Here is a 21372-nt window from a genome sequence, read left to right on the forward strand (position 1 = left end):
CCTGTGCGCCCAGAGCCGGTGCTCCGCAACGGGAGGGGCTGCAACAGTGAGAGGCCTGCGTGTTGCAAAAAAAAAAAAAAAAAAAAAAAAAGACAGTATCTTTTCCTTGGCTACAATAGCACTATGTCCAACCATGACTTTGGTTATAAGGGAATGGGAAAGAGAGTCTGGACATTACAGTTTATCTGTTTTAAAAGTATTTATTCAGCTGCTATTCTGTACTAGGAAAAATCATCACCATGACTTAAAAAGTGCATGCAACAGAGGTCATAAATAAATAGTACAAAAAACTTTATTTATACCAGTGTTTTTTAGGCTAGTACCTGATCCAAGTATTCAAAAGCTTGAGCTCGTCCAGTAAAACCTTTTCCCACTTACATTCTATGCAAAATATGGTTGCAAAATATTTATTTAAACTTATATATTTTAGACATTCATTATGGAAGCTGCCACAGGACTTCTGCAGCCATCCTCTGAGTATGTACTTATATCGCTTAAATATGTGAAAGAGAAAAGGGACTGCATAAGTGAAGTTCTAGTCTATGATCATCCTGTGAAAATGATAATTTGCTACTCGGTTTTTGGAAATCCACAAAGAAGGGAGGTTTTCTCCCTACTACAAATACTACTATACTGTTTCCTTGAGACTCTAAAAATGTTAATTTCCTTTAAAGAGCCCACACCGTTTTTTCCAGCACTTTATCTCACTAATTCCTCATGAAAGGAAAAATGATAGGGTTTCATTGCTTGGCAGAAGTTGCCAGAAATAATTTATTGAAATATTTCCTTCTAGTGCTTGAGTATATTTTTAATGACTAAAGTACGTTATGCGTCAACTCTTTAATGGATAAATCTGCTAACATTAAAGGGAGCCAACTAGCTCCACCCAAAATTCTTTATTCTGTGCTCTGAGAGATGACAGGTAACTGTTTCACTTAATTTTATTTCCTTTTTTCACCCTCACCATTATATGTGTTATATGGGCAATCCCTTCGGTGGAAAGAAGTCAATGCCATATATTGAGGACTAGCGTTTTTGAGGCTGGCATACACTTTAGGTTAATTATGGAAGAAGGTAGAATAGGGTTAGGGAGCTTTGCAAAACTAAAACAGCCACCCTTGGGAATATCTTTAAATCTGATTATCTGGGATGAGTCCATTATTTTTCCTTCCCTGGCTAACTGTAAATACCACTTCCTCCAGGGGACTGGTGAGAAACGGGAAAGAAGCTGTGACTTGGTTTTAATGTTGTCATAGAATTATAAACCTGGAAGGGATTTTTTTAATTTGATTTACACTCTCCCATCCATTCATCCCTCATTCATTTAAACATTTTTTTAATGTCTTCTACATGCCAAACATTAGGATCACAGTCTGTGTGCTAAAGGAGCTCACTCAAAATATATCTGTGTTTTATCTCCAATGGCAGGGTTCTGTCCTCATGAGGCAACCAGTTCCATTGTTGAGCATCTCTGTCTGTTGATATCAACCTTATATTAAATTGGAAGCTGTGACCTTGTAGCTTCCACCCAGTGGTTCTGCTTCTTTCTTCTGGTTTTAACCCTTCTCTTATATGACTTCATGTATTTCAAGATAATTACCATTTTGCTATTGACTGTCTTCAGCCTTGAGTTAGGAAGAAGATACTTGAGACCAGCAGTTAAATTCAGGTTTTGAATTTTATGCATTGTAGTTATGTGTTCTTTAACTGGGGGAATTTTGTTTCTTACATCCTCCTTCTAGCCCTGCAAATACATTTTCCTTATGATAATTTAATCTTTTCTTCCCATCCTCACCTTGCTCCTGAGCCCCCTTTCAATGACCTTCCCATATTTCTGGGTACCTAGCTAGGTACCTGTCTCTCTTCATCATGGATGCTTGGGTGGGACAGTATAGGGAACCCCTGGACCCAGGTTCCTTAGGAGCTGTCCAATCCTCAGTTGATAGTGGAGGAGCAGGAGGGGTATTCCAAGAATAACAAAAAAAGAAATTTTAAATATAGTTGATGTTAAAACTATTGATTTATATTTTCAGTTACAGAGATGTCTATTGAATACTTACTATGCGCCAGTCAAGTGAATATAAACTGAAAATTTCATATTATATAACTAATGAGAAAAGTGAGATAAGCATTAGATACTAGGGGAGCACATGTATGGGGGGAAGGGTTCTATAACCTTCAAGAATGTTTTTAGGCAAAAGGTTTGTCTGCCTCATCTACCTCTGTAGCCCTAACACCTAGTAAAGTGCCTGAGGGGCTTCCCTGGTGGCGCAGTGTTTAAGAATCCGCCTGCCAATGCAGGGGACACCGGTTCGAGCCCTGGCCCGGGAAGATCCCACATGCCGCGGAGCAACTAAGCCCGTGCGCCACAACTACTGGGCCCGCGTGCCTAGAGCCCATGCTCTACAAGAGAAGCCACCACAGTGAGAAGCCCATGCACCGCAACGAAGAGTAGCCCCCGCTCGCCACAACTAGAGAAAGTTCTCGTGCAGCAACGAAGACCCAATGTAGCCAAAAATAAAATAAATAAATTTATAAAAAGCAAAATAAAATAAAATAAAGTGCCTGGTATATACCAGCCACAGAATAAATATCTGTGAATGAATATTTTTTAAAAAGAAGAAGGAGCGGGGGGAGGAGGGAACTACAGCAGTTGACATCCAAATCGAATTAAAAGAATGAGTCACAGTCAGACAAATGAAGAAACATGGAAATAGTATTTCATTCAGAGGAAATAGCATGATATAATGTAGTATATGGGGCGACATGAGTGCAGTTTGTTCATGCAAAATAAAGTGGGAGGGGACTTCCCTGGTGGTCCAGTGGTTAAGATTTCGCCTTCCAATGCAGGGGGTGCAGGTTCAGTCCCTGCTCAGGGAGTTAAGATCCCACATGCCTTGGGCCAAAAAACCAAAACATTAAAAAAAAAAAACAGAAGCAATATTGCAACAAATTCAATAAAGACTTAAAAAAAACAAGAACTTTGTAAAAAAAATTAAAATAAAGTGCGAGACAAAGAAAGATAAAAGATGAGACAATGGTGAATAGGTCTTGTATGTCAAGTTGGGAACTTGAACTCTGGGCAGGCACAGAAGGCTTTTAAGTGGGGAATGATTTTTTTATTTTCCCAAATGGACATTTTAGAGAAAAGCACTTTGCTATGTAGAGGCTAGATGTAAAGGAAGCAAGACTGGAGACAGAGAAATCAGATATGAATCTATTGTGCTAGTACAGGCAGAAGATAATGAGACCCTCAACTAGAGCATCGCTAGTTAAAAACAGAGAGAAGGAAATGGATTCAGGATATATTTTGGAGGGAAAATCAGTAGGATTGGTGACTGATAGGATCTGTGGGAGAAGAAAGAGGGAGGAGATAAGGATACGTAGGTTTTGCCTTAAATGACAGAAGATTCAATCAGTAGTCATTCAATAAATTCTGATTACATACCTACTCTACACCTGACACTGGCATAAGTGCTGGGAATATGGCTGTGGACAAAGCACAGTCTTTCTGTAAAGGAGCTTGTACCTATCAAAATGAAGTTGAATGCAGATAGTTGCCAAAAATCTGTGTTTCAGTTTTTAAAACTTGTTGAGACAAGAATTTAACTTGTTTGCCTATGGGTACAATGCCACATACTCACCACAGGCAGACAAGCTAAATAGTAACCCAGTTCCTCCTGAGCATCTCCATCTGAATGTCCACTACAGATTCACTCTGTATAAAACTGAACTTACCATGTCTCCCCCAAAACCCATCTTCTCACCCTTATTAATGCTCATTGTCAACCCAAGACAAAAACTGTTTATTCCAGTCATAGAGGGACCTGCTATTCTTTGAAACTGTCCCAACTGATCTGATATATCAAGATTTTTATGATCCTTTCCTTTTTGACTGTTCAAATTAGGATATTTTTATGTCAGCATCAAATTTTTTACCCTAATTTGTTAGTTGAGGTGTTTGCTGTTAGAGTTTATGTTCTGCCCATTACCTTGATCCTACTCCCACTAGCCTCTCCCACAAAGTGGGAGGGGTAAGGGCTCTCTCTTGCATTTTTATCCTCTCCCTCTCTATTGGTTCCTTCTCTTCATCTTAAGAATATGTTCAGAACTTCTCATCCTAAAAATATACATATATTCCTTCAAACCTAGCTCCCCTTCAAGCGTTAGCTCATCTGTTCTTTTTTTCACAGCCAAGCTTCTTAGAGTAATCTGTACCGGCTGACTCTATTTCTTCATTGTCTATTTACTTAACTCACTACAATGTGGCTTCTTTCTACAGAGTGACTAAAATTGAATTTAACTATTAGAGGCAGATAATAGTTTGTGGGAGATCGGCTAAGATGGCGGAGTAGAAAGACCCTGAGCTCACCTCCTCTCACAAGCATGCCAGAATCACAACTATTTGCAGAATAACCATCGATGAAGAAGACTGGAACCTACCAGAAAAGATATCCTCCAACTAAAGACATAAAGAAGAAACTACCATGAGATTGGTAGGAGGGGCAGACTCATTATATAGTCAAGTCCCATAGTCTCAGGTGGGCGACTCACAAACTGGAGAATAATTACATTGCAGAGGTTCTCCCACAGGAGTAAGTTCTGAGCCCCATGATGAGCTCTCCAGCCCAGGGGTCCTGGTGTGTGTATGTATGTGTGTATACACATACATACACACACACACACACACACACACACACACACACACACACACACACACACACACACACACACACACACACTGGAATACTACTCAGCCATAAAAAGGAATGAAATTTTACCATTTGCAGTAGCATGTATGGCCTTGGAAGGTATTATGCTAAATGGAATAAGACAGAGAAAGACAAATACTATATGTTATCACTTATGTGTGGAACCTAAAAAATACAACAAACTAGTGAATATAACAAAAAAGAAGCAGACTCACAGATATAGAGAAGAAACTAGGGGTTACCAGTGGAGAGAGGGAAGGGAGGCCCAAGACAGAGGTAGGGGATTAAGAGGTACAAACAACTATGTATAAAATAAGCTACAAGGATATATTATACAACACAGGGAATATAGACAATATTTTATAATAACTATAAATAGAATATAACCTTTAAAAGTTGTGAACCACTAAGTTGTACACCTGTAACATATAATATTGTACATCAACTATACTTCAGTAAAAAGAAGTATGGGACAGGAAAAAATAGTTTTTATAAAATACCATGCTATGTCACCTTTTTTCACTTTCACAGCCAACTCTGTGGGTCAAAATAAGTCACCTTCTACAGTGGTGATGCAATGATGTTTGCCCAAAGTCATACAGAAAATGGCAGAGTATTCAACACTAGGTCTTTTGATTATAAATCCAGGTTTCTTTGTTGTGCTGTGTTGGTTTTTTTTTTTGTCATAGTGCCATAACTGTCTCTTTCTTAATTCTCATCCTTCTGAATCTGTTTACATTGCTCGTCTCCACTGAGATTTTCTCACACCTTACTTCTCTGATTCTTTCTCTTAATTGCTTTTCTAATCTTTGACAGTTATCTTTCCATCTCTTTTACTGTTTCTCTTTCTTCACCAGTTGAAATATATATTCTGTAAACTTTTATCCTTATCACTGTTCTTCCTTTATTTTTTAACTGAATGATATTATTCATTTCTGTAGGCTCTAGTATTATTTATCTGCTGATTATTTCAAAATCTAAATCTTTTCTGGGTCTCTTTCTTGAGCTCCTAAAAAGATTTTTTTTTTTCCAGTTGCTTACTAGATGTTTTTACCTGGATTCCCTACAGCTTCCTCAAATGTATTCTATCTGAGAACTGGCCTCAGTATTCTTCCTCACCAAACCTGACCTTCCCTACCACTCAGTCACCCAAACTAGAAATTTTTGTTTCATATGCCTCTTTCATTTTTTTCATCCTCAAATCTAATTGGTCAACAATTCCTATCAGTTCTACTAAAGTATATTTTAAGTCTGTCCCCTTCATTGAATTCCCACTACTACTAAAGTATAGGCTCTCACATCCTTTCACTTGGAACATTGAAATAAGTATCCCTTCTCATGTCTTCAAGTCTAATCTGCCATATGCTGCCAAACCACCGCAAACACGCGCATGCGTGCACATGCACACGCAGATACACACACACACACACCCCCCCACACACACACCAGAATTTTTCCCTTCAACAGTCCTCCGCCTAAAAACCTTTAGTGATTTCCCTATTGCCAGCAGAGTAAAGTCCAAATACCTTAGTGTACCAATTTAAGAACTACTACAATCTAGTTTCATGAAAACTTTCTGGCCTTATAGCCAGTCCACATTCCTCTTCCATACATAGAGCTGATGATTCAGTTTGTTTTTTGGAATTTATTGATTTTTTTAAATATCCAGTTTCTTGCTTGTGTTTTTTCTCTGCCTAGAGTACAACTCCCTCCCCACCAATCTTCCATTACATACATCCACAACACTGATATCTTTTTTAAAGATATGGGTTAAATATTAGCACTTGCATCAGGCCTTGCACAGTCTTCTAAAGTAATTAATCACTCTTTCCTTTATTCTCCAATAGTCTTTGCTTGTACTTTTATTGTATCTCTTAACACACTGGAAAAGACATATTTGCAACTAAATATAGCTTCCTTTAAAATGGGAATTTCTTGAAATTTGGAACCGTGTTTTTTCTCTCTGTATCCCAAGCTTTTAACCTGGTTCTTTGACATAGTAAGTAGCTGGTGAAAGAAATATCAGCTTCAATTATATGCTTGTCTTATGCATGTATGAGTTCTAAATTTTTGTCTCAAGCAGTTTGGTTATCATCTTTTCTAAGAAGTTTGCCCTGGTTCCTCCCACTCCCAATAATTTAGGGGCTCTCCTCTGAACTTACCTGTCATAACACTTATTGTTAGGTATTATAATTATCTGTATATATATTATATTGTATTCCTTGAGAGAACATATACTGTATATCTTTCACTCAAGTCCAGGCAATGTAGCATTTAGTAGGGTTTATGAACGTATGATAAATGATAAAAGGAATAAATGAATGCAATAAAGAGCCAAAATAGAATCACTAATTTTTTTACCTTTTTAAAAAATTTTGAATAAATAGCTTCTCTGGTTTCAAAGAATTTTAGAGCAACCATGACTGAACCAAGACATTATCTATTCTCATCAGCAAACATTAATGAAAAAAGATTGTTTATCTCATTTTTTAGAAAAAGATTTTCCTAACCTGTTAGATGGCTGATAAGAAAGAGATTGGGAGTTCCTTATACATAATTAAGTAGCTCATTCTTGCAGATACTTCAATAATTCATATTCAAAATATACTTTTTTCAACAAAATCGGCTTTTTAGATACCTCCCTTTGAAGATGTTGTTGTAGGATTTTGTTTTCTGGGATCTTAAGAGAGTTCGGAATTCTGTACTTTGTGAAGACAAAATAATGTGTTACATAGGCACGAAATTAAAATCACTATCCTAGTCCTCTTATTATGGAAAGGGGCTATTATTTGACTGAAAGCTGGTTTAGAAGAAAGGGGATAGATGGTGGGGGAGTAAGGTAAAAGCAGTGAGAAAAAAAAGATGGTATATAGAACAGTTCCTTTCTTTTTCATCCCTGTGTCCTCCAAACCTCCTTCTTAATCTAATGCCTCTTTAAGGGAGGGTGAGTACTAGGCAAGACTAAGTGAAGGCTGAGATGATAGCCTAGCTGACAGAAGATGTGAGAAAGTTTGTCATACTGGACTTTTATTTCTTTCCACTTGCCTGCAAACCTGGCTAAGTACCCTAAAGGAATGTGTAGTGTACCTTTTAGATCCTGAGCCTTTACCCATTTAAGAATTCAAGGGAAGTTCATGCTCCAGATATTTGCCTACCTGAAACAGATGGAATTCAAGTACAGTTATAGTCCTAGTAAATGTGTTATTTTGAAGGGGAGGCTCCTTCACTGTTTTGAAATGAGAAAGGGTTTTGAATTTTTATGCTGTTGAATTGCTGAAATCAAGAGGAGGTCTTGGCTCTACAAAGCAAAACACTAAAGTAGCATTAGGAGTACAAGTAGAACCAAGGCTTCTGTGAGAAATAGTGGTATAGTCAGAATAGCAGATAGATGCTTAGGGCAAGGACCATTCATTTTTATTCATCCAGTAAGTATATGTACATTTCCTTCTCTGTTCAAACCATTGGGAAAACTGTCTTTAAGGTAAGAGGGAAAATGTTAACAGTTATGGGCATTAATGCTTGGTTATGCCCAAGGAGGAAATGCTAAGCCCGCTGAGTCATATGGAGTAAATATCTTGCCTTCCTTATTTGCAGCTGTTAGACTCACTAGATTAGTAGTTTTAAAAATTGTTCTGTAGTGTCCTGAGAGCCTTCAGAGGTACCCCAGCTATCAAAGGGATGTGAGGAAGAAAAGGCCAAGGCCAGGAGCATTAGGCTACTAGTTGCCCTCTCCCTGCATCAACCGGAGTGGCCTTACTTTTACCTATGTATGCACTATAATTTTACATAATATTTTGCTTGGGGCTAGGGGAGGGAGGTAACTCTGTGAAAAGAAATTTGAAAAATGTTAGTGAGAGATCTTTAAAATCCCTTCCAGCTTTAAAATCTATGATTCTATGTCTGACTGAACTCTAACATCCCCTCTAGCCAAGTTTCATGAGTCTTTGATTCTGAGTTTCTTTTAATGCATTTGCATAATTTAGGTACATAGCACCATATTTTGAAAGATAGAAATTTCATTTATTCAGTGGTCTTTGTAGACTTTATTTATTAAACATGGTACAGATAGGCACTTAGCCAGATACCTTGCTGGGACCCCCTTCTTATCCAAGACTTTAATATTTGTCAGTATTCACAACTCAGTTCAAATGTTTGAAATCTCAGTATTTTTGAAATCCCATTCTAACTTAGAGATCAGGAGCCAAGTTCATATTTTGAAACTGATGTTTTTCATTGTACTACCTTATATCTCAACGGACGTTGCTGAAAACAAAATAAACGGAGCACATTTATTAGTGCCCAGCATGTAGTAAATTCTCAGTAAATGTTTATTGAATTGAAGCATCATTATTACATCTCATATTTAATGGCCTTCAGTTTACAAAGAGCTTTCGTATATAGTGTATTTCATGTTATCTTCCAATAACACATGGGGATAGTGTACCATATTTCACTAATGAGAAATTTGAGAACCATTGCAGTAGGGAAGAGGCAAAATTTTTAAATGCTACCATTACTTCTGCCCAAAAGTTTAGACTACCATGAGCTTTTTGAAAGACTCATATAGCTTATTTATGTCTGACCTCTTAGATTGTACCCATTTCTTCACTTATTGAGCGAATATTTCTTGAGCACCTAATTGTATACCATAGGCTGGGGGTAAAACAGATAAAAATCCCAGTCTTCATTGAGTTTGTAAGCATTCTTCTTTTTCACTCAGGCTCCAACCTTTAGTCTAGGGGTATCACAGCAAGATTACAAATATATGTAAGCCTTAAAATGAGAAATATTAAGCTTCACTCTAGCAAATAGCTTCTTATTTAATAAAACTTTTATAATGCTAATGTCCTATTGTAATTACATAATTTATATTTTGGAATTTGATTTCCTAAAGTCAGTATGAAACTAATCATAGGACTTTCCTTAAATAGCAAAGCACCGATGTTCATATGGTTAGTGATAGTGATGGAGATGACTTTGAAGATGCTTCCGAATTTGGGGTGGATGATGGAGAAGTATTCGGCATGGCGTCATCTGCCTTGAGGAAATCTCCAATGAGTGAGTATTAATAGCTGTTTGGGTCCAGCATTGTAATTCTCCCTCCTAGTGCAGAAACTTATGAGGAACAATGAACTTAATCTCTAACTGACTTTCAGGTTTGGAGAGAGAAAATATAGGAAGTAGACATTATTCATAGGAACTAGAGCCTCTTGAATTTTGATCTTAAGCCCAACCATTCCCAATACTTTAGTAAAATTCATTAAAAACTCAAGGGAATGTAACTTTTGTTTCACATGTATAATCAGTTATGAGTTTATCTCTTTACTTTAAACCCAGAAATTGATAAACAAAATAGCTGTACTTTTTGTGACTGTACTTGTCACCACACATCTTACTGGAGATATCAGTTTTATCAGTAGTTACATTACTTTTCCATTCACTGGTACCCATCTTTGGAAGGAAAGAAGTAAACTAAATGTGCCATCTCCCTCACTTGTACCTGACAAGATGCATAGTATAGGATCATAAGTGGTGCTATATACAAAATGACTATTAAAATAAGTCCATATATGGCTCATGTACTCTGTGAAATTAGGGGACATTCATGGGCAGAAATAGATGTGATATTTACATAAAATGACTATTTTCCTGATTAATAAGGTCTTTAGAATAATTTGAGAACTTTTTATATAATTTAATCACAAGATGTCATTTCAAGCATAATTGATGACTGGCACATATTTTCAGCACCTAGCAGGATTGTATCAGTTGGTTTTCAAAAATTTATGAGCTTAAAATTTTTTTGAGGTTCTTTTTTAAGGTTTGATGAAATCTTCTAATGTATGTCGAGTTAAAATGTCTCCTCAGATGTATCACAGAAACTAAAATTTAATTCCTCTTTATTGATTAAATATATTTCTTATATGTGGGATTAGATGTTATGTGGTTTGTTTTTTGTGTCTATTTGTTTTGGTTTTTTGTTTTTGTTTTTTCTTTTGTTTGTTTTTTAGTGCCAGAAAACGCAGAAAATGAAGGAGATGCCTTATTACAATTTACAGCAGAGTTTTCTTCAAGGTAGGGTTAGGACATTAACTATATAAAATTGATGTTCTTTTAATGCTACTGTGATTTTTCTGGAACAACTTTAATCATAGATTGTTTTCAATTTCTCCTTAAAGTATTCAAAGGATACACTTATCAATATATATAGTCCTAATAGTGAATACAGAGTATTCAAGTCAGATAACTAGTAAACTGTGCCGCTTCAGAGATGTATTTATCTTATCTCTATATCTTTATAGAAGCATAATAAATGGATTACTAATTTAATATCTTGACTATATGTCCAAAAGGACTACGTTATAGGATACTAAGTTTTAGTATATCCTAGGACAAACAAAATCTTTTAAAAGTAATATTGAATAAAAAAATAATTTAAAAATTTTAGATATAAGTGAATTTTTTCTTTTAATTTTTGTTTTGGAATCATTTAGCATTTCTTCTTTTAATAGTGTGATATAAAATTTTCTATGCATTTGAGATTCATCTAGAGGTGTTTAAAAAGATTTAAATGTTTAAACCTAAATTTACATGTAAACAATATTTCTCTTTAGTTCAATTTTCTGATGTAATGTAATTTGGAAACTTAGCAAGGAACCATTTTTTCCCTCTGTGTTAGAGAATAAATGAACTAAAATGGAAAGTTAAGGCTATTGTAACTAGGAAAATCTTAAGGAAGTGGGTAACCAGGAATTGCTACTTGTAAATGGCATGGTTTCATAGCACTCATTAAGTCCATTTGCTAGATGTAATTAAAATTCCAGTGTTCTGATATATCGGTATAGGCCAAGAAGAGTTCAAAAAACTAATGAAACCCATTCCTAAGCCTTTAAAGAAATGTTTTAATGTTTTGTCTATACTTAAGAGACATTAGCTGCGACATTTACTTAAAACTCATTGGTTAGACTTGTGAAATTTGAAGTAAATTTGAAATGTATTTTAATTAATAGACACAATTTTTCCTATAGATATGGTGACTGCCATCCTGTATTTTTTATTGGCTCGTTAGAAGCAACTTTTCAAGAGGCCTTCTATGTGAAAGCCCGAGATGTAAGTGGAATCTTACCTTTTCTGATTAAAAAGTATATCCCATAGGTTTACCACCAGGCCTGAGGCAATGCTTGATGTTTTCTGTTTTTTTCAGATTGAAGACTTGATTTTGTTTCTGGTTCATCTACCAACCTAATCATCACCAAGATGCCCATTTCAGAGGGGCAGTAGTATGATAGGGTACTGCTGGCTTTTGCAGAAGTCTTTGTCAAGCTCTGAAACGGGGTTTTTTTTTTTAGGGGGAGAAAGGGGTGGACATGCTTAGAAGGGACCAGGCTACGTGTTCGTATTCTTTTCAGTTATATGATTGACAGTTTCTTGCTAAGTGATTTGTCCTTCAGTCTTTTCCCCAAATGATTATTCCATCTAATAGTATATATCTTATAACTGTAGTATTTTCTCCTAAAAGTCATTTTAGACAACAAAAAGATTTCTCCTTAAATATAGAAATGGATCTTGTGATCTTGAAATCAAGTAGATCCAAGTATGTAACAAGAAATCAGAAGTTACATTTTGAGCACGAAGATTCTGTGAGGTTGCTCTATTTATATGTTGACACTGTAGTCGAGACCCCAGTTACCTGGCTCCTGCCTATCTGTACAACTTCAGCTCTTCCCATTTCCTGCCTTACACTTAATAAATCTAGCAGTAGTGTACCATTTGTACTTCCCCATAATCTTACTCTTTTTTCATGCTGCCCCACTGTCAGGAATACCTGTCATCCTGCTCTTTACCTGGTTGATTCCTACTCTTCCACACCCACCCTTTAGTACTTTGCAGTGATAACACATTGCTTTTAATTATCCATTCTCTCTCTTTTATATATATGTCTTAAGAGATTTGATTTTCTTTTTGGCAGTGACAGTGTACCTTACATCTCTACACATAGTAAATACTCTGTATGTTTAATGAATGAAGGAAAAAAGAGAGAGGAAGGAAGGAATAAGGTGTAGATGGAGTTAGAGGGAAAGTTATTGGAATTAAAGAGGACAAAGAATTTTGAGAATAGAGTGCAAGGATGCCTCTGAAATTTCTAGTTTCTACTTATGTTAAACTCTGACCTAAAGAAAAATTCATTTTAAACAGTTTTTAAAAATTGAATTCCAACACAGTAATTAGTGATCACGCTTAAATCTATCATTGACAGTTCAATGAAGTAGATTAAGAAACATAAATTGTTCTCTACCCTAAGAATAGTGGAATAGCCCATTGTAAAGGCAATTTTAAACATCTATTTTTTAACTATTAAATCTATATTAAATGGATTTTATTTTTGAAGAAATATATATTTATGGTAATACAGGTTTATAGTTTCCATAAGTACAGGTTTATGGAAGATACTGAAAAGCTAAAAGAATATATTCTAACACAGATTAACTTTATATGTTCTTTCCATATATTTATTATTTATTTCATTGAGCACACATGCATATTTAATATAAAATTGGTCATGTTATAATCCTGTTAAAACAGCTTATCTTCACCTTTTAATATTATATAATCATTTACTTAATTATATTTTATAATATTTTAACTTTTATTAAAACAATTTTTAATACAGAAAAAGTAAAGGAGTAGTACAATAAACACTTAAAACCCCTATACCTAGATTCAACAATTACTAAAATTTTGCCATATTTGCTTCTTCTATATACAGGGCGTCCCGAAGTTTTAATGGAGCTTTAGCAATTAAACTTTTGAAATTATTAAAACTTAAACTGCGTAAAACATTTAGGATACTCTTATATATTCATTATTTTTTGCTAAGCCATTTCTTTTTTTTTTTTTTTTTGTGGTATGCGGGCCTTCCTCTGTCGTGGCCGACCGGGGCGCGAACCCGGTTCCCCTGCATCGGCAGGCGGACGCGCAACCACTGCGCCACCAGGGAAGCCCCGCTAAGGCATTTCAAAGTGAATCACAGACATCATATTTTACCCCTAAAAGCATCTGCATGCACTTTCCAAAAATAATGACATTCCCCTACAGTCACAATACCATTATCACATGTAACATACTAACAATAATTTCCTAATGTCATCTAGTATCCAGTGCATATTCAAAGTTCACCAGTTGACTCTTCTTTTGGAAACCGTGATCCACTCAAGGATCACAAATTACATTTGGTTGTTAGATTTCTTAAACCCTTTTAAGCAGACACCTGCTTTTTTCCCCCACCCACCCCTTTTTATGACATTTGCTTTGTCAAGAAATCATGCTGGATGACTTACAGATTGTTCCAGATTCTGGATTTGTGTGATTGTTTCCTTGTGATATGATTTAACTTGTTCCTCTCTCTCTGTATTTCCTGAGAAATGGCTATTAAGTCTAAAAGCTTTGTTAGATTCAGGTCAATATTTTTGGGGGTTTTTTTGTTGCAAGAATGCTTTGTAAGTAATGCTGAATACTTTATTATAACAGGATTTCTAATGGTTATTAAGTCTCTTATTGTACAGCAATGTTATTATATTTAAACAATCACTTATTGTTGAACATAAATATGTTTGAAAGAGTAATTATAGCTTTAAAATAATCTATTTTTCAATTCATTCCTGGATAAGAATGTATTTGGGATTAATTCGTCTCTGCTTTTCCAATAAGATTGCTAAGCAGTTGAAGTAACCAGAAAATGTGAGGGCCTTTTATAACCTAAGTATAGCTCCCAAATAAGCATAGATATCTTTTAAATTCCATTTAAAAAGCTACTATAAACATTATAACTTTGTGACGATACATTATTTAAATATACAGTATATAATAGACGAAAGAACTTTTTATTGAGTGTCTTTGTATAGTAAATTGGCATTTGGATTTATTCAGACTGATGATTCCCAGAGGAGCGTAAACTCTTATTAACCTCTGGGTATTTCTAATGAAACAATTGATTGTTTGCTTTTGATGAGTGTGTTGGTATTTTAACAACTGGAAATCATTGGTTCATTTGTTTTGTTTCATATTAGATTGATACCCAAATCCACTGACCTCTTTGGACTCCTAAACTGTCTTTATCTTTTTCCCCTTGTCCAGGGCTTTTTTCTTTCCTTTTTTCTCTCCCAAGTTAAAGATCAACAACAGTTTATGTATCATTTATTACATTGCCCTAAACTTAAGTAAAGTTTGTCCACAGAGTGGGTAAATTATTTAAAATTAGATCTAAGCAGGGACATTTATTATAGTCATCAACCAAATTATATACATCTCCTTTCAAAATTAGAGAGGATTTTATAAAAAGTATAGAAATAGCACTGCTACTTTAGATTTATATCGTGCTCTGTGGTTTATGAAGCTTCTTCCTATGCATATCTCATTTCAACCCCACAGCAAATATTGATATATAATATCAATATTGATATATAATATCAATATTCTCATTGTAGAGATGAGGAAGCTCAGAAAAGCTACATGACTTAACCAAAGACAGATCAAGGGTAAGTAGTGGAGGCCAAATGAGAGTGCAGGCGTTCCAACACATGTAAGTGTGTTTTACACTATACCACCTTACTTCCAGAAGCTTTTCAGTGCTAACTGCTATATTACAGGATTCAATCCTCAAACTTCATCTCTCCTTTTCAGACTGTACATTTGAGAGTGGAAGCAAATCGTTTTCAATATTTTTTTTAAAACTTCTGAATGAATCATTTTTAAGAAAACAGTTTACTGATGTTCAGATATTTTAAGGCAAGAATGACCGATACTCTGCCATTGTTACTAAATTTCTTTCGACTTAAACATCGCATGTTTAATTTAAACTGTGGGAGGCACATTAATTTTACCAGGGCAACAGATGAGCCTTAAGCACCAGCATTCTTCACTTGAAGTGAGAAATTGAGTTCCAAGAGTAAATAAAAACAAGATTGAAGGTTTAAATCCTCTGCTAGGCTTTTTGAACTTATATACTCATTAAATGTTTATTGGAGTGGTGGGATTACAAAGGATTTGGGGAGCTTCATCAACTGGTATATAGTTAATCACTAAGTAAAACACTACATTTGATAAAGTGTTTCTCACGATGCCACATTCAATCCATCTTAATGAAAACTGCTTCAGACTGATTTCATTTGAGAGCACTTGATGAGAATACTCATAGTTTTTTCTGCCTTTTTCATGAGGAATTTACAATACTGTTCAAAGCAGAGCTCCAACTTCAGTGAAACAGGTATTCTAAGTCCTTGTGTTTAAGTATATTGTGACAAAGTTTCGACTTCTTACAGTGGGTTGATCAGTTTTATGTTCTTCTCCCTTGCCCTTAACTATTAGGGATGTTCATTCAGTTGGAGGCCATGAATATGTATCATATGCCTATTAAGGACCTAGGATGTAGAGGTTTCCTGCCCTTGACATGTTCACAGTCTAGTAGGGAAGATAAGACAATATAAATAGATCCATATAGTGTAACATGCTATAGAAGCAAAGAGGAGAGGTATTTCATCTGCCTTAGAATTCAGGGAGATTTCTTGAGGAGGTATCTCTGACCTGAATCTTAGAAGATAAATGAAACTTAGGCAAATAACAGAATTCTAAACAGAAGGAAGGTCAAAAGCAAAGTCCAGAAGATTACAACTTGAGGGAACTAAAACCAAAAAAATTAAGACAGAGAGCAAAAAAGTACAAGACAGAGAGTTGGATTGCATGGTATGATGAGGCTGAGAACATCAACAGGAGCATGGAGGGGACTGTGATGCCCTGGCATTACCTGGCATTTAAAAATATTTGTTGAATGAAGCTTATATTCTACCTTTAGATAAGTAAGAGCCAGTGGTTAGCTTCCTTAATTATGTGCAGAAGAGTTATCACTGGCCACACCATGATTCCCTGGGACTTTCTTGAAGAAGTTTCTTTTTCTCCTTAGAGCCTCCCCACCTCTCAGTTCTGCTGTCCCTGAGTTCTCTTCACAACAAAAAGTACCCTAGAGAATGATTAGACATTTGTAGTAACTGAAAATCAACAGCAGTAAAAATCCCAGTGCCAGGGTTTATGTCCCATGGGAAGGATTGTTCCTTTCCCAGCAGCCCTTTGGAAGACTGGGCTTTGATATCAGTAATCCTGTTTCACCTCCTTAGATCTTCACTTCACACCCAGTGCTGTTTCCAAATATTACACATAAATTAAGGAAACCAGTGCTTCACGTCTTGATTTCCCACTTAGTAACTCTGTTCCCAAACAAGTAATGAGCCTGTTTCTAATCTAAGAAAAAAAAAAGGATGATAATACATATCTACTTTATGTGGTTGTTTTGAGGATTAAATGAGATCTATTCATAAATGCACCCAGCATCATGGCTAAGGTGCTTTTTAAACAGTTTTGGACAAATTTGAGAAATGTTTATAAAGTAACAAAACTGACTGTTCATGAACTAGCTCTAAGAACAGTTCCACAGAGAAATTTGGAGAACCCATTTGAGCATATATAGCACTAAGATGAATGCTTTGCTTTTAACAGTGCTTGTTCATTATCAAGTTTTATTACATTCATTTTTAAAAATCAGCCCATTTTAAAGTAGTGCTATTTCTACTTCCTCAGGTTAAAAGAAACCTAAATAACCATCACTGGTCAATATTTGTTAGGCAAAGTAAGTTCTATACAAATCGGAAGCCACAACTGCAGTTGGTGAGTTTCTAGCACTCCATCATCCAGAAAAATCAGGCAAACAAACCTATTTGTGCTTTGGAAAATATGCCCAGTCTGTTCATCTTGTCTTTGTTGTCTTTTCAATTTAAATTCCTTAAAGGCAGACAGTGTCTTTAGAGTAATTTTTTATGACAGCTAGGACGGCATCCTGCACATGTGTGAGATAAGAACTATGATGCTAATATAATGTTTTGAAGTGTGTTTTCATTATACAAATAAAATGTTTGTTGAAAAGAAAAGAATACAGATGCATTTAAAGTAGAAAAATGCGTTGCCTCAATCCCAAACCTGAAAATAACCACTATTAAATGTTTTTACTTTTAAATGTGATTTTTTGAAAAAGTCTCCAAACATATATATCAGTAAAAAAGTTGCTAAGTTTTATATAAGTGCAACCGTACCAAATATACTGTTCTGTAATTAGATATTTCCACTAAACAGTATATTGTTAGCATCATATTTAGAATTTGCCTCTAATTCTCTAACTGAGTAATCAGATCTACCTAATTAAAATTGTAAAAATCTTTAGTGTTTATAATAAAATTATTTTTTAATTAGTTAATAATTAAGTTAATTTTAAGATATGCTGCTGTGTAAAACATTCTTCTCAATTTACTGCTATTCACCATTTTTTTGAGAACCATATAACCATATTTGAAAAGTAATATAGGTAAAATTTATTAAAATATCAAAAGCAAGGCTGATTTTTTTTAGTAGACTTTATTCATATTTGTATATTTCTCTCAAAGAGCCCTCCCTGTCCCTAGAAAGTATTTGTTATTCATATTACCTATTTTTAAAGGATAAAAAGCTAAATTGGATCTCTTAAGTATTCCATCTGTAAATTCAAGAAGTTTGTTCCATATCTAATCTTCAACATTTTCACTTAAAGATAAAAGGTATGGTAGAAAGAGAAATAATCGGAATTCTTATATTTGAATTCTGAGTCCCCATTTACTTGCTGTGTGCTATTAAAACTAGGTTACTCAATCTCTCTGAGCATCAATTTAAAAATTTGTATTGTAGTACATACCTCACAGGGTTAACAAACAATATAAGTAAAATGTCTTCAAAATGTATGTGGAACATCTTTAAGAGTGTTTGCTTATAGTAGATGGACATTGAATAAATCAGGCAGATTTGGATTTGAAACTGGACCCTGATACTGACTAGCTGTATAAGCCTCCATTTTATTTTCTCTGAAATGGAGATTAAAATATCTTAGCAATTAACCCACCTTGGAATAATGACTCCTTACCTTAACAGTAACCAAGTTATTCAGATGCACATGTTAGAGAAGATGAGTGGGCCTGCATAATTGGTATATGTAAAGGAGCAGCAGGAAATAGGGCTAAAATAGAGAAATAGATTGGGATTTCATCACGGAAATCCCTGAATGCCAGCTAAAGACTTTTGTTATTGTTAGGTAGTGGTTAGCTTTTGAAAGTTCTGAAGAAGAGGGTGACACTGTCAGAGGAAGAAGTAATGTGGTGGCAGTTTGTAGGATGGTTGGGAGGGGAGAAATTGGTGGCAGAGACTGAGCAACTGTTTGTATATGTGTAATTGTGGAGTGTCAGGCGATGATTAGAAAATCATAGTGTGATAATAGCACAGTGTAGTTTACAAACTTTTGCCTCCTACATTTCACAGCCTGTTAGCTTTTGTATATCTTTTTATACATGTGTATCTTCTAGTATCCTGTTTCTCCCACACCCTTCTTGGAGTACCTAACAAAAGAGAAAGTAATACTGTTTTGTTTTGTTTTTTTGCGGTGCGCGGGCCTCTCACTGTTGTGGCCTCTCCCGTTGCGGAGCACAGGCTCAGGACGCGCAGGCTCAGCGGCCATAGCTCACGGGCCTAACCGCTCCGCGGCATGTGGGATCTTCCCGGACCGGGGCACGAACCCGTGTCCCCTGCATCGGCAGGCAGACTCTCAACCACTGCACCACCAGGGAAGCCCAATAATACTGTTTTTGTCATAGACTTACAGTAATGTGTTCTGACCTTTCTTTCCTCTGTGAAGCATTTCAGTAGAATCTGTTGGTTTTATATTTGCCTTGTCATTTACAATCGTTTATAAATAACTGTATTAAGAAAATCAAAGTATTTCAGATGTTAAGTAGTTCCTGGTATCTTTATTAGAGATATTTGAAACTTAATTTCTCTAGCATATACATTTATGAAGAACTCTAAAAATCAATAAAAAGAAGACAACAACCCAATACGGGCAAGCAATATAAGTAAATATTTCACAGAGAAGGAAAGTAAAAACAGTTTGCTCTAACAGCCAATCACTTGAGCTTCCAATTTCCTTATTCATAGAAACTTTAGACACATGTTTATCTTCCTCAAAGGTATTTTATAACCTGAGTATTACCATTTGAACAATGAAAACTGATAAAGCTCTGTACCCAATGAACATTTGTCAGCTCATTTTATGAAGAGTTTGATTTTGCTTTAGGCTTTTCAGTTTGTTTGCTTGTTTAACCTGTGACTTTCATATGAGAGTTCTCCCTTTGTGAGACTCAAGTACATCTGTGTCCTCAAGAGTGCCATTCCAACATCTGCTTCAGGAAGTGAGAGGAAGAAGATACCATCCTGGCATCTCCTCATCTTCAGTAGCTGGCTGTTTCCTTTTGGAATCTCTCTAGTTGGTTGCTACCTGTTGGTCCCTAAACTCAGCTTTGGGAGACAAAAAAGGCAAAGTGTCACAATTCTTTCCAAAATCCGTTTGCACTCTGGTTCTTCACTCTTCAAAAATTACTAGCTGGGGCTTCCCTGGTGGCGCAGTGGTTGCGCGTCCGCCTGCCGATGCAGGGGAACCGGGTTCGCGCCGCGGTCTGGGAGGATCCCACATGCCGCGGAGCAGCTGGGCCCGTGAGCCATGGCCGCTGGGCCTGCGCGTCCGGAGCCTGTGCTCCGCAACGGGAGAGGCCGCAGCAGAGGGAGGCCCGCATACCACAAAAAAAAAAAAAAAAAATACTAGCTTGGAGTTCTTTGAACACATCAGGCCATTGACAGCACAGGGCCTTTCCCAACCTTTTCTCTTTGCTTTTCCTCTTTTTCACTCTTCTTTTCCTCACTATCACCTAAATTTAGAATTCAGTTCAAGTATCACCTTCATAAAGAAGCAGCCAATCTCTTGTTCATGCCTAGACCCTAGGACCACCTCTATTATAGCAGTCATGTCATCACTCCCATCTAGACAGAGTGTTGGACTTCCAGAACAGTGTCACCCAAGGCACAGAAAAGAGAAGTAGCTTTCCCAAGGTTGCACAGCTGGGTGGTGGCAAAGCAGGAATTTGAATCCAGACAATGTAGCTTCATGCTGCCCTGCCTCTATTCTTACAGTGTGCTTATCTTGAGTCATGGTTGGGTGCTGGGCTGGACCTATGAATATCCATATTCGGGAACAGGATTGTGGAAATGGGCAGTGTACTAGGATGATCCTATTTAGAGCCTGGATTTAAAACAATACATAAGACAGCTACAAAGGACATTTTGAGGTACTGGGGAAATTTGAATATGGACTTGAGGTACTGGGGAAATTTGAATATGGACTCTGTATTAGATGATTATAGCAATATAAAATTGTAAATATTGTAAACAATATTAAATGTCTTAGGTGTGATTAAAGAAATTATGGTTATGTAAGGGAATGTCCTTATTTCTTAGGAGACAGACACTAAAGTAGGGTGGAGGTGTCATGATATGTACAACTTTAAATGTTTCAGGGAAAGAAGTATAAAAAGAATGATAGAGCAAATATGACAAAACGTTAATAATTGATAAATCTAGGTAAAATATAAAAGGGTGTTTATTGTTGTATCAGTGTATCAGTTGTTTGTGTCAGTAAACCACCCCCAAACTTAAAAGAAAAGAACAGCGATAATTCTGATTATTATGGTGATGATAATGATGTTAG

At 35.9% G+C, this 21372-nt stretch overlaps 1 protein-coding gene across 1 annotated transcript in view; it reads left to right on the forward strand.

Annotated features, from left to right (window-relative positions):
* FAF1 (Fas associated factor 1) overlaps positions 1–21372 on the forward strand; it is a 534086-nt gene that overhangs the window by 372117 nt on the left and 140597 nt on the right. The window contains exons 10-12 of the mRNA XM_024119653.3: positions 9644–9770; positions 10724–10787; positions 11741–11822. Coding sequence (XP_023975421.1) covers positions 9644–9770; positions 10724–10787; positions 11741–11822 — 273 coding nt within the window. The remainder of the gene's footprint in view (positions 1–9643; positions 9771–10723; positions 10788–11740; positions 11823–21372) is intronic.

The sequence above is a fragment of the Physeter macrocephalus genome, chromosome 4 (genome assembly GCF_002837175.3).
Source record: "Physeter macrocephalus isolate SW-GA chromosome 4, ASM283717v5, whole genome shotgun sequence".
Taxonomy (NCBI): Eukaryota; Metazoa; Chordata; class Mammalia; order Artiodactyla; family Physeteridae; genus Physeter; species Physeter macrocephalus.